The sequence below is a fragment of the Haliotis cracherodii genome, unplaced genomic scaffold, assembly GCF_022045235.1.
Source record: "Haliotis cracherodii isolate W230 unplaced genomic scaffold, xgHalCrac1.p SCAF_11, whole genome shotgun sequence".
NCBI classification, from domain to species: domain Eukaryota; kingdom Metazoa; phylum Mollusca; class Gastropoda; order Lepetellida; family Haliotidae; genus Haliotis; species Haliotis cracherodii.
Window position 1 is genome coordinate 15,878,056 of NW_027266266.1, and position 12,666 is coordinate 15,890,721.

Below are 12,666 nucleotides of genomic sequence, written 5' to 3' on the forward strand. Positions count from 1 at the left end.
CAGCCACCGGAATGTGAAATCCCCGTCTCAAATAACGGGGAAGTTAATAATTTGTCAGCACACACGTCTGTCCATTATTAAGCACGTATGCAGCTTTCATTCAGGAAGATTTAACAGGTTGGAACACTACACAATACCCAGATGTAACCAGCAACGTTACACACTTAAATGGTATACGGCAACGTACGAACTGCCACAGTATGAAAGAGTGATAATTAGTAATGAAATATAATATTCATACAAATCCGAATGTTTTTATCAAAGAGATATCTACACGCTATTGATATGGACGCCACAATGACATGAAATGTACACCGTCTGCAGTGCACGAGTTGTCAATTTCAGCAATGAGTAGCGTTGCCACGCCCCCACTGTTGGTTCACCAATGGCCGCTGTGTGTAAGGTTGTCTAACAGAGGGTCTGGTGACTTGTATCAATAGATTGATTGCAAGCGACGACAGCAATGTCAACGGGACTTCTGGAGATGGTAAGAGATTCCTGTGTCACTCTCTGTGGAATATTTTGAAAGATCGGCGCGAGGAAGCGACAGTCTGAAGATGTCCCCTTGGATTCTGGCATCAGGTCTTGTGTTGTGTAATCTCGTTGTTCCCGGTCTCGCTGGAGGCGGTAAGTTCATCCTCCGTATAGTACCAATCTACCCGCGATCCAAATAGTATTTCGTTTATTCACCTTGATAGGAAGTAATTCAGTTACTAGCAATGTATTGTGATAAAATGTCTTTAAAAGAGAGAATATGAGAGTGAGAGAATGAGTCGGAGAGAGTGTGAGAGAATGGAAGGGAAGATGTGAGAAGAAATGAGAGAGACTGGAGAGAGAATGAGAGAGAGGAGACTGAATGACGGAGTGAGAGAGTGGGTGAGAGTGTAAGAAAAAGAATGTGAGAGAAAATAAGAGAGAGACTGAGAGAGATGAGACTGAATGACGGAGTGAGAGAGTGGGTGAGAGTGTAAGAAAACGAATGTGAGAGAAAATAAGAGAGACTGAGAGAGTGAAAAGGAAGATGTGAGAAGAAATGAGAGAGACTGGAGAGAGAATGAGAGAGATGAGACTGAATGACGGAGTGAGCGAGTGGGTGAGAGTGTAAGAAAAAGAATGTGAGAGAAAATAAGAGAGAGACTGAGAGAGATGAGACTGAATGACGGAGTGAGAGAGTGGGTGAGAGTGTAAGAAAAAGAATGTGAGAGAAAATAAGAGAGAGAATGAGAGAGATGAGACTGAATGACGGAGTGAGAGAGTGGGTGAGAGTGTAAGAAAAAGAATGTGAGAGAAAATAAGAGAGAGACTGAGAGAGTGAAGAATGAAAAGGAAAATGTGAGAAGAAATGTGAGTGATGGGAGCGAGAGAATGAGAGAGGGGAGAATGAATGAGAGAGTGGGGGAGAAAGAATGCGAGAGATGAGAAGGTGAGAGAGAATGAGAGAGTGTGAATGATAGAGGTGAGACTGAAAAGGAAGATGTGAGAAAAATGAGAGGCGATTATGAATGAGAGAGGGTGTGAGTGAGCATGTGAGAGAAAGAGAGAGAGGGGGTAGAGTCAAAAGAGAGGAGAGATAGAGAGCTTGCGTGACACACAGATATGTGTACATGACTACCATCATCACCATAAACAACGGACGATGTGAAAGCGAGAGCAGGTTGCCACTCTCATATACTGCAATTAGGAAGTTCACCCGGTACCTCTGCACTATCTGGCAATCAGTTACTTCCGTGTGTTACGGCAGGTTTGTACAGAGAGTTCAACTTATTATTTATACAATGACTCATCAGTGACTTTCCATAATGAATATAAACAGGAAATAGTTATATATATTTGTCACAAGGTTTTGCACCACGGAAACCAATACTTAATGGCTACAGAGTGAGTACCACAATGCCCATTGGCGTAGATATGAAACATTAAGAAAAAAATGGTAACACCGCAAACCTGCATCTGTTTTTAGGAGTGAGTGAGTATGGTTTTACGCCGCTTTTAGCAATATTCTAGCAATAAGACGGGGGAGTACACCAGTAATGATCGTCACATATTGCACCCATTGGAATCAAACTCGGGACCTCGGCGTGACGAGCGAGCACTTTAACCATTAGGCTACCCAAGCGTCCCCCATATTTTAATGGGTGAGTATGGATTTACGCGGCTTTTAGCAACATTCCAGCAATGAGACGGCGGGGGACACCAGAACTGGCCTTCACAAATCGTACCCATATGGGAAATCGAACCCGGATCTTCGGCATGGCGAGCGAACGCTTTAACCACAAGGCTACCATACCCCCAGTCCCACCCCCACACACCCCGACCCACCCACCCTTGGTTCTCCCAAAAAACTCGTTATGAAGTTTGAGGATTTTTCTTCTTATATGATTTCATAGTTTAATGGCCCTATTTAACCCACATATTCAAGGCCGGGGCTTGTATTACTTGAACCATAACAGGTCATTATATCTGATTGTCCGATACTGTATGATAACAGATTGGGACTTATCTGAGTGACTTAATATACTGAAAAATGTTATCGATGGAGAGATGGACATATTCTTTGAAGCCGTGACTCACTGACTAGGGAGTTCTGGAGCGAGGCAAGCAGGACGTGTGACTATTGACTTGATACATGGCACGGAAACTATTTGTTGAGGATTATACAGCGATACCTCGTGACGCTCCGTTGGCTGATGGCCACTATATGCGAAGGCCCGAAACGATTGAACGTATCTCGAAACGTTTTGAAATGTACGTGTTCGAATGATTGGAGTGTTGTGACTATTGACTTACGCTGGTTATGTCTGTAGTATTATATACGTGTTGTAAGAGGATTGGGTGGTCAGGTGTAGTGATCTGACCTTTGCGTGTCACCATGTCTCCAGACCCGTGAAGATCCGGGGTAGATAGGTCTGCAGCAACCCATGCTTGTCGTAAGAGGCGACTATGCTTGTAAGAGGCGACTAACGGGATCGGGTGGTCAGGCTCGCTGACTTGGTTGATGCTTGTCATTGTATCCCAATTAAGCGGATCGATGCTCATGATGTCAATCACTGGATTGTATGGTCCAGGCGCGATTATTTACAGACCGCCGTCATATAGCTGGAATATGGCTGAATGCGGCGTTAAACAACAAACAAACAAACAAAAACAAACAAACAAGCATCATGCCTGGATGGCGTGGAATGTAGCTCATGATGTCAATCTTTGGTTTGTCTGGTACAGACTGGATTATTTACATGACGCTGTGATATAGCTTGACTATTGACTCATGCGCTGTTAACGTTGTATGATTCTGAATGAGTAACCGTGTATGCCGCAATCTGATTGGTTGAAAATCGTGATTAAATGTAATGACGTCGTGGGTTCCACGTGTACTTGTCGGAAAGCAAAACTCAATAGCGCCTGCAAATCTGAAAAAAACGTAATGTTTTACTGTTAATTCCCTCAGTCACGATTGTTTTCGAGAATATGCAGTTTGCCTACCTGCAGACGTGATTCATGTTTAACCAACCTCACGATCTGCATACTTGTAATGAACTCTTGAATTAATTCACTGAATTGAGTAAACATTAAACTGAAGAACCGATTTAGCGCTGGTTGCAATCGTTTCCCTTGACAATTTCTGTCACCGTTAAGAGTGAGTGGGTGGGTTTTGAGTGCGTGAGTGCGTGCGTATGGTTTTACGCAGCTTCTTGCAATTTTCCGTCAATAGACGAGCGAACACCTCATAGGCCGTCCCAACGACCCCACTGTTAAGACAGCAGGACAGTCCTCTGATGACATCAGAAATGAGGTCTTATTTTTGTTACATCTTGCCATTAATCCTGCGACTATTTCTAACAGTGACCACCTGGCCTTAAGGATATGTAGACGGTTAATTATCCCAGTAAGTAAAACGTTTGCTTCGACGCAGAAGATCCAGGTTCGAATCCAAACATGGGTACATCACGTGAAACCCCGTGCCGAACACTGTCCGGGAATTTATAGAATAGTACCAAAACAGATGTGAGACCATCCTCACTAACTGACAAAGAAATAGACAGTGACAGGTGTGTCTTATTCCTATAAATGTTTCAAACTTCTTAAAACGACTTCAAAGGCGTTTTCTGCATTACTTGAAGCCAGGACCATAACTTATGGCTGTAGTGCTATATATATACATATATATATATATATATATATATATATATATATATATATATATATATATATATTTATCATATAATGGGTAGGTTTCTCGGCAGGATAAAGCCAACGGATAAAAACGATATCCGTTGGGGTCATATGCGGATAGAGATGCAAATATCAAAGGTCAAGTAGGGACTACTTTCAGTGTTTATAAACAAACATGGCGTCGCACTTGTCATTCGGCGATCGAGTCAGAATTAACCATCGTGAATCTGGATAATTGATACAATTATTAGTGCGACGTAACTAAGGCATTTTATAAGTTTGGGCAACTTTGGAGATATAAATTTCGAAACAATTTTGCGAGGGCACTAGGCCTAGCCAAGCGGGATCAGAAGCCATATCTGTGCTTGTAGACCTCTGCGGCTTGAAACCTTTTCCACAAATAAAAATAGTTGGGTTTAGGCGAAATATGTATGAATTGTTACCTTGTTTCGTTTTGGCGCTGTGTATTCATCTGACTACACTTCTTAACGTTATGACAGAACAGGCCGACTGTGAACAATCACTGGCCGTGATGTCTCATAGACTAGGGTTAGAGTAGCTTCCCTTTGACAAAGGGCAGTTACTCTAGCGGACAGACCGAAGAATTGTCGCGAAAGGCAAGTAAAAACAATTGTTGTTTTGCGTATATGTTGCTTCGCCACTGTATAAGAAACAGATTTCAGTTTGAACTATATTGGCTACTGTCACTGTCCGACTGACACATCACCTACCCTGTGACGTAATAAATATTAATGCGCGCATTCCAGGAAAACTCGCAATGTTTCGGTAATGTTTGTGAGTGAGGGGAAGCGATTTTCAAGCACAGAATTGAAGAATGACATTATATGATAAAGAGGTTATCACGCTTGTGTGTTTAGGGATGGTAAATATCCTGTAATAGGAATAAACACTGTGTATTTAGCTCGCCAAGGCTCGCTAAATACAATGTTTATTCCTAATGCAGGATATTTACCATCCCCAAACACACTCGCGTGATAACCTCTATATATATATATAGCACCCGTATTTATCTTTCACTGGAGAACGTCCCGAGTTGACATCCATATGTGTCATGGTAGGCAGACATTTTTTAATTAAAGTCTCCCCTTATGTACAACAGTAAGTAATGATAAGATATATGGATGATCAATTTTATTACAATTAGAACCGACGTTTCGGTGTATGTTCAAACACCGTTATCAAGCAAGTGATGTGTGTCTTAGAACCTACACCGAAACGTCGGTTCTAATTGTAATAAAGACGTTGTTCATCCATGCATCTTGTACTTACTTAATACTCCAACTTCTAAATGCCTCTCAAAGAAGTTTTGTACAACAATTCATACACTTTAAAACGCGGAAAAAAGTATATTAGCCTGTCCCCGTGGAACTACGAGAGGCTATGTATACATGTACTACAATAAACTACGGTTATAACGAACTCAAAGGGACCAATTTTAGTTTGTTATAACCGTAGCTCGTTATAAGCATATATACAGCAAATGTACAGCAAATGGAGGGGATCAAAAGACATTTCCTTAGATCAGTCAGTTCGTTATAAGCGTCTTCGTTATAAGCCTAGTATACAGTATTCAAAAGACGTTAATCTATAGTTAAGGTGATCATGAGGCGAAATTGGGTTTAACGTCGCGTCCAAGATTATTGCACTATATAGCGACGTGCATGTACATATTTGTGTTTGTGTGGCTGCTTGTACTAGTCCGGACTGATGCCGATTTATAGTGCTTGCTCACTGAGATACCATGCCGCATTTTAACATGAATACCCAACTCAGGCACAGTATACTGACTCCGAGCCGACCAGTCCTTGTTTTAGACCCTTAAGCCGAGCGCCAGACAGGGTAACAACAAGTACCATCTTTTAACGTCTTTTGGTATGACGCGGGCGGGGATCGAACCCTGGACCTTCCGCTCTCCAGGCGGACGCTCTACCACTAGACCACGGAGGCGGTTTAATCTATAGTTAATCTGTCGTGGTAAGACAGGGAATCTGTAGCAATATGAAAGAGTCGAGTGGTCCTTAACTTCCTTTGAGTAATACATTTACATGGATAGGCATTAAGAATATAGGGGCGGTCGGGTAGCCTAATGGTATCACGCCGAGGACCCGGGTTCGTTTTCCGTCATGGGTACATTGGGTGAAGCCCATTTCTGGTGTCCCCAGCCGTGATATTGCTGGAACATTGCTAAAAGTGGCGTAAAACCATACTCACTCGCTCGCATAATGGTATCATGCTGACAATCCTGAAAATCAAAACCGAGTCGATTCCGAGATTCGGGCCAACGATATGAATATGACGATGATGGACGTGGAGCTAACATGTTTACTGTTAAGTCCATATTGGACATAAAAACAGAAGTTATCATTAAAATGAATTAAAACGTAGGTCTGACTACATATTTAAAACGTGAAGCTCATCTTCAACATAGTTATTGCATGCGCAGCACATCGGAAAACTCTTTCTTAGACTGATTTGCTCTGATATTGGTATTGCCAGTACAGAGTGAATGTCGAGACTCCGGCCATGCCGCTGTCATGCTAATGAGGTAATACTTATACCTTAATTTCACAAATCAGCTCCCCGCGTTCGTGAGCGTACATACATGTGTACACTATATTCAGACAGACGCTTTTGTGTGTCCGTTGATCAAGGTGTCTGTCTGTTGTCTGCCAGAATGTAGCGCCATTTGGTCAGATTATTCTTGTTTGTTTGTAATCGAGTTGTGAGAGGTTAACGTCGTGTTGGTATAATTACAGTAGTCTGTGTCCCAGACCCTAGAGAATAAATCGAAAAAGGAGTCAAGGTCAAGTCTAGAATAATTGGCAAGTCTAGATTGCCTCAGCTCTAGGCCTGAAATTAAAGAATTTTCTGGGCTCCATTTGGATTTTTTAGGCATATATTTTTAAATATGATAACTTTATTTCTGGGTCTTAACGTCAGTCTAAAATTACAGTAGTATCGTGACAACGGACACAAGAATTACTATTTGTGTGTGAAAGTCGGAATTAAATATTTGAGATAAGATTAGGGGTCCGGTGTTGAATAGAAGTGGAGTGGCTGAACTGATGAGATTCGTACCCCATGACGCTAACATTCTCTCCCTAGTTCTACACAGACAATAGGCATTGATTGGTGTACTCTTGTGCCTTATTCCCGGTGGCTGACCATTGTTTTCATTGTGGTCAGTAGACTGTGGACTGTGGTCTGAGGTCTGTGTTTCTTTAAAGGCAGAAATATGTTTTTTGAAAAACCGGATTCAATGTGTGAGCGCTTCAGATAATGTGCTAAATGAAAAACTAAAACATTCCTGTTGCATTAAGAATGCTGAAAAGTCAATATTCGCGTCGTGTCGAGATAACAATACCACAGAGAGTTAATGTGTGTTTATCCACGCGTGTGTGAGTGGGTGAGTGGGTGGCGGTTGGGTGAACACCTGCGTGGGTGAGTGACTAATTGAGTGAGTGAGTGGGTGAGTGGGTCGCGGTTTGGTGAACACCTGCGTGAGTGGGTGAGTGTGTGAGTGAGTGGGTAAGTGGGTGGCGGTTGGGTGAACACCTGCGTGAGTGGGTGAGTGAGTGAGTGGGTGGCGGTTGGGTGAACACCTGCGTGAGCCGGTGAGTGAGTGAGTGAGTGGGTGGCGGTTGGGTGAACACCTGCGTGAGTGGGTGAGTGAGTGAGTGGGTGGCGGTTGGGTGAACGCCTGCGTGAGTGGGTGGCGGTTGGGTGAACACCTGCGTGAGTGGGTGAGTGAGTGAGTGAGTGAGTGGGTGACGTTTGGGTGAACACCTGCGTGAGTGGGTGGGTGAGTGGGTGAGGGGGTGGCGGTTTGATGAACACCTCCGTGCGTGGGTGAGTGAGTGAGTGAGTGGGTGAGTGTGTGGCGGTTGGGTGAACACCTGCGTTATTGGGTGAGTGAGTGAGTGAGTGAGTGGGTGGCGGTTGGGTGAACACCTGCGTGAGTGAGTGAGTGAGTGAGTGAGTGAGTGAGTGATCCATTGGTCGTTGGCTCGAATCTCGGAATCGACTCGGTATTGATTTTCAGGATTGTCAGCATCATACCATTGTGTAGTTCACCGGAATGGTATACGCCCACGACTTGCACCACTCTAGGTATTTTCTCAACTTTAAGTTGACACACCGTGATATAGCTGTCTATTTGTGAAACAGCGTTCAGCCTACTTAACAAATAGGAAAAGTAAGTGAATTTCGTCTGGTAGTTTTTGATATGTGTATGTGTGGGGTGTATACTGAAGCACCCTAAATATACATAGTTTACATATACAGGAATATCTGAAATAATACATTTGTATAATTATAGATCCGTTATTGCTTCATGAAGGAATTACTTAACACCTGGGCTATATTTACCGTTAGGGAGAGAAAGAGGTGACCTTAAACGCCACACGGTGATGACCTTTTCAGACATGTCGGTCTTGTTACACGAAAACACCCGTGTCTTGCACAGAAGCACTTAACGATGTATTTAGTGCGATCGACGTATGAGAATGGGAAATTCGAAACTGTTATATGTGCCGTGGTCACGTGACACTTACGTTACGTGATATCATAAGCATCCTCGGGTCAGCTTACTGAACTTTGCTCCCGTATGCCCTGTCTCAAATTACGTGGATTCACCTAACTTTGTTATTGGTTCACCTGAAGTTCTCAAAATTTGAGACCGGATTTCGTTTTACATGTGTCACTCAGATCGTTACCTACTAGGCCAAACTGTCAACAGAAGCGTGTCAGACTGCTTGTTATAACGATGTGTGTTTATGTGAGTGCGTGCGTGCGTGCGTGCGTGCGTGCGTGCGTGCGTGCGTAGTTTTTGTTGTTTTAAACTGCACTCAGCAAAATGCCAACTGTATGACATATGCTCGTCGTAAGAGGCAGCTAAGGGGATCGGGTGGTCATGCTCGCTGAATTTATACATGTCGTCGAATCCAAATTGCGTAGATCGAAACTCATGATGTCAATCATTGGACTGTCTGGTCCAGGCTCGATTATTTACAGACTGCTGTCATATAGCTGGAGTGCGGCGCTAAACAACAAACAAACAAACCTAGTTAATCCACCATGCCTTGGATCGGGACTTCTTAAGCTTCTTTTGAGTAGTATAGTAGTAGATTTGTAGCATACGTTTTAGAAGCGACAAGAAGCGACATGATAAAAAACGCCAACGCCAGAATGAGTGAGTATGGTTTTACGCCGCTTTATTCTAGCAACGTCACGGCGGGGGACACCAGAAATGGGCTTCACACATTGTACAAATGTCGGGAATCGAATCCGGATCTTCGGAGTGAAGAGCTAACGCTTTGCCCACTAGACTACCCGACCGCCCCGCAATGCCAGAGAATAACCAGTCTCGAGTGTCTGCCATTGGTCATAAAATGCACAATAGCGCTGAACATTATATAATTGGATCACTGAAAATCGGTAATGACACCAGGTGTTCAAAATAACAAATCTCTGCTAAAGTGTCTAAACTACTCTAAAGTGTCTAACTTCTTACAAAGTCAGTCCGACCAGTGTGTGTTGACCCCGTCATAAAAGGATATTGTGTGGAAGAAAGCACCTGCTGCAGTTTACGTTAAGAGCGTAAACAAACGCACTTTATTGCAACATGATCTCTAAATAGGCGTACTTATGAACAGTAGGTCTCGACAATGGGGTTGGAGTTGTTAGTATCTGGTTACTGTTAACCATTATTGGGAATACTCCAACTTTCATCTGATTTATTGATTAAATCGTATCAGAAATATAGATCCTGATATAACTGCATCAACATGAGATTGACATGTGTTGATCGTTGGTAAAACACGTAAAATGATTTATATGCATTATTAACGCTGCAGAACAGGTTTAGATAGATATTAGATGAAATAGGATATCATAATGGGACAGTTATTGTTCATAACTCATATCAAATATTAGTAATAAATGCACTATATCTCGAGTGATAGTGATACATGATTCATCAGGTAAATCTAGCCCCCAAACACAGGACATATGATATAGTGAGCTAATTATTTACGAAAAACCCCGACAAAGCCATTTCCTTAACCGGAGCAGAGTCCATTGTGCAATTCCGACTTTTTCAGAAGCATGTGTTGATGATTCATTATCAAATAATGATAATAAAGAATTTAATATTAATATTTATTAATATTTATTAATATTTATTGATATTTATTAGTATTTATTAATATTTATGAACAATATGATTAATATACTTCGGAACCCATTTCTATTAGAAGAGGAATATTACAGGGCGATTCTTTCAGTCCTTTGCTTTCCTGTTTGTCACTGAATCCTTTAAGCTTTTTCGGGGCGGGGCGGGTAGCCTAGAGGTTAAAGCGTTCGCTTGTCACACCGAAGACCCGGGTTCGATTCCCGACATGGGTACAATGTGTGAAGCCCATTTCTGGTGTCCCCCGCCGTGATATTGCTGGAATATTGCTAAAAGCGGCGTAAAACCATACTCACTCACTCACTCATTTAAGCTTTTTCTTAGCAAAGAGGAAGGGTATCATACGGGACCTCCTCAGCACAGATCCCCAACACCCCTTACTCAACTCCTTTACATCGCTGACCTTGGCCTTATTGCCAATGGAGGATTCACACTAAAAATGCAGATTCTCGTTGTCGAGGCCTTTAATAAATGTTCTTATGATATCGGCATGTAGAAGACAGAGGATCAGTCGGTTTACTTGGGGGAGGAGTTATTGACCATCTCGTGGAAGATCAGGCCGGCCTATACGTACTTAGGAATGCAGATTAGGGACAAACTCCAGAATGCCCATATCAAGGGCAAACTTCGGGAGGAGTACAAATGTGGACCTAAGAAAATCTGGAGTTCAGTGCTGAATGCTCGCAATAAAGTTAAAGCCACAAATACGTATGCTGTACCCGTCCTTTCATATTCTTTTGGTGTTGTTGATTGGACGAAACGAGAATTCCAGGGTATTGACACCCTCACACGAAGAATCATGTCAGACAATAGATCCCACCACCCTCGCTCTTCCCAATCGCTGTACGGTACAGAAATGAGTGTCAACCAAGCGAAGTGCCATATTAAGTCGGCCCAGACTCTAGGAGAGTCTATATGAACGACAACTGCATCGAGTTTATGTGCAGTTTGTTGAGAGGATCAGCAACCCTGCGGCGTCCTTCGCTTGGATGAAGAATAGCTGGCCTGAAAAGTGAAACAGAAGGCTTTCTGTTTGCTGCTCAGGACCAGTCACTTCCCACTCGAAACCGTCAGTGTGTGATTTTGCATCAAAATGTAAATATAAAAAGGAGATTATGTAATGAATTTAATGAGACTGTCCAACACATTTTCAGTGGATGCCCAGTTTTGGCACAAACATAATATCTTAAGCGACACGATGGTGTAAAACGATATTGACCATTATGATATCAGATGTAATACCCTATTTTTACTTGTACCATGTGTTCCTGCGTTTGTTCAGGGGAACAACTGACTTGCCTTTGCATGTGTTTATGACGGGTACCACAGGTGGGGCAGGGTATTCACCTGACTCCCGAGCCTTAACCGGATTGTAACCACGAGATCAATATTCAGTGATGATGTTTTTCGCTGGCAAAATGGATATTTCTTGAAAAGCACACTTTTGCATTTTTTGTCATAACTGTAATGTTCCTTATCGACATATAGCTGGAGCACGGGTGGCTCAGTCGTCTAAGGCGCCGCGATTCGCTGTGCAGAGTTGCGTCCCTTGGGCACGCCAGAAACCTATGATTGTGGGTTCGAATCCCGGTTCGCCCCGATTATGTTTCTAGGTTTGTCAGCACCATACCCGTGCTCGTGGGTTTCACCGAAGTGGTAAAAGTCTGAGACCTGCATCACTTTGATTTTCCTCACACATTAAGCTGACACGCGGGGATATAACTGGAATACTGTTAAAAGCGGCGTTAAACGTAACTCACTCGCTCAAATTAAACCGTGTTTGTTTTCTATGGACATATTTGCTGAATTATTCTAGTAGATAGAAACAGCTTTACTGTCACGTAGATTATTTGAGGGTGGGGTTGGCATGAAACATACCGATGGGTATTGGACATGCGCCATAGAAATAGCAGGCCATAACAGTTCGAGGCGTAAAAACATTACATACATACCAATTGTTTTTTAATGTATCATAATAAGTCGCCTCCGTGGTCTAGTGGTAGAGCTTCCGCCCAGAGAGAGGAAGGTCCTGGGTTCGATCCCCGGATGCGTAATACCAAAAGAGGTTAAAAGATGGTACTTGTTGTTACCCTGCCTGGCGCTCGGCATTGAGGGTCTAAAACAAGGAGTGGTCGGCTCGGAGTCCGTATACTGTGTCTGAGGGGGGTATTCATGTTAAACTGCGGTATGGTATCTCATTGGGCTTCAACTCTAAAATCGGCATTACTCCGGACTAGTACAAGTAACCACACACACACACACACACACACACACACACACACACA

General features: G+C 42.9%; 1 protein-coding gene across 1 annotated transcript in view; it reads left to right on the top strand.

The window, feature by feature from the left end:
- Positions 1-402: 402 nt before the first annotated feature.
- The window catches only part of LOC139455452 (carbonic anhydrase 2-like), a 32,831-nt gene continuing 20,567 nt past the window's right edge, over positions 403-12,666 (top strand). The window contains exon 1 of the mRNA XM_071237003.1: positions 403-627. Coding sequence (XP_071093104.1) covers positions 558-627 — 70 coding nt within the window. The 5' untranslated portion in view covers positions 403-557. The remainder of the gene's footprint in view (positions 628-12,666) is intronic.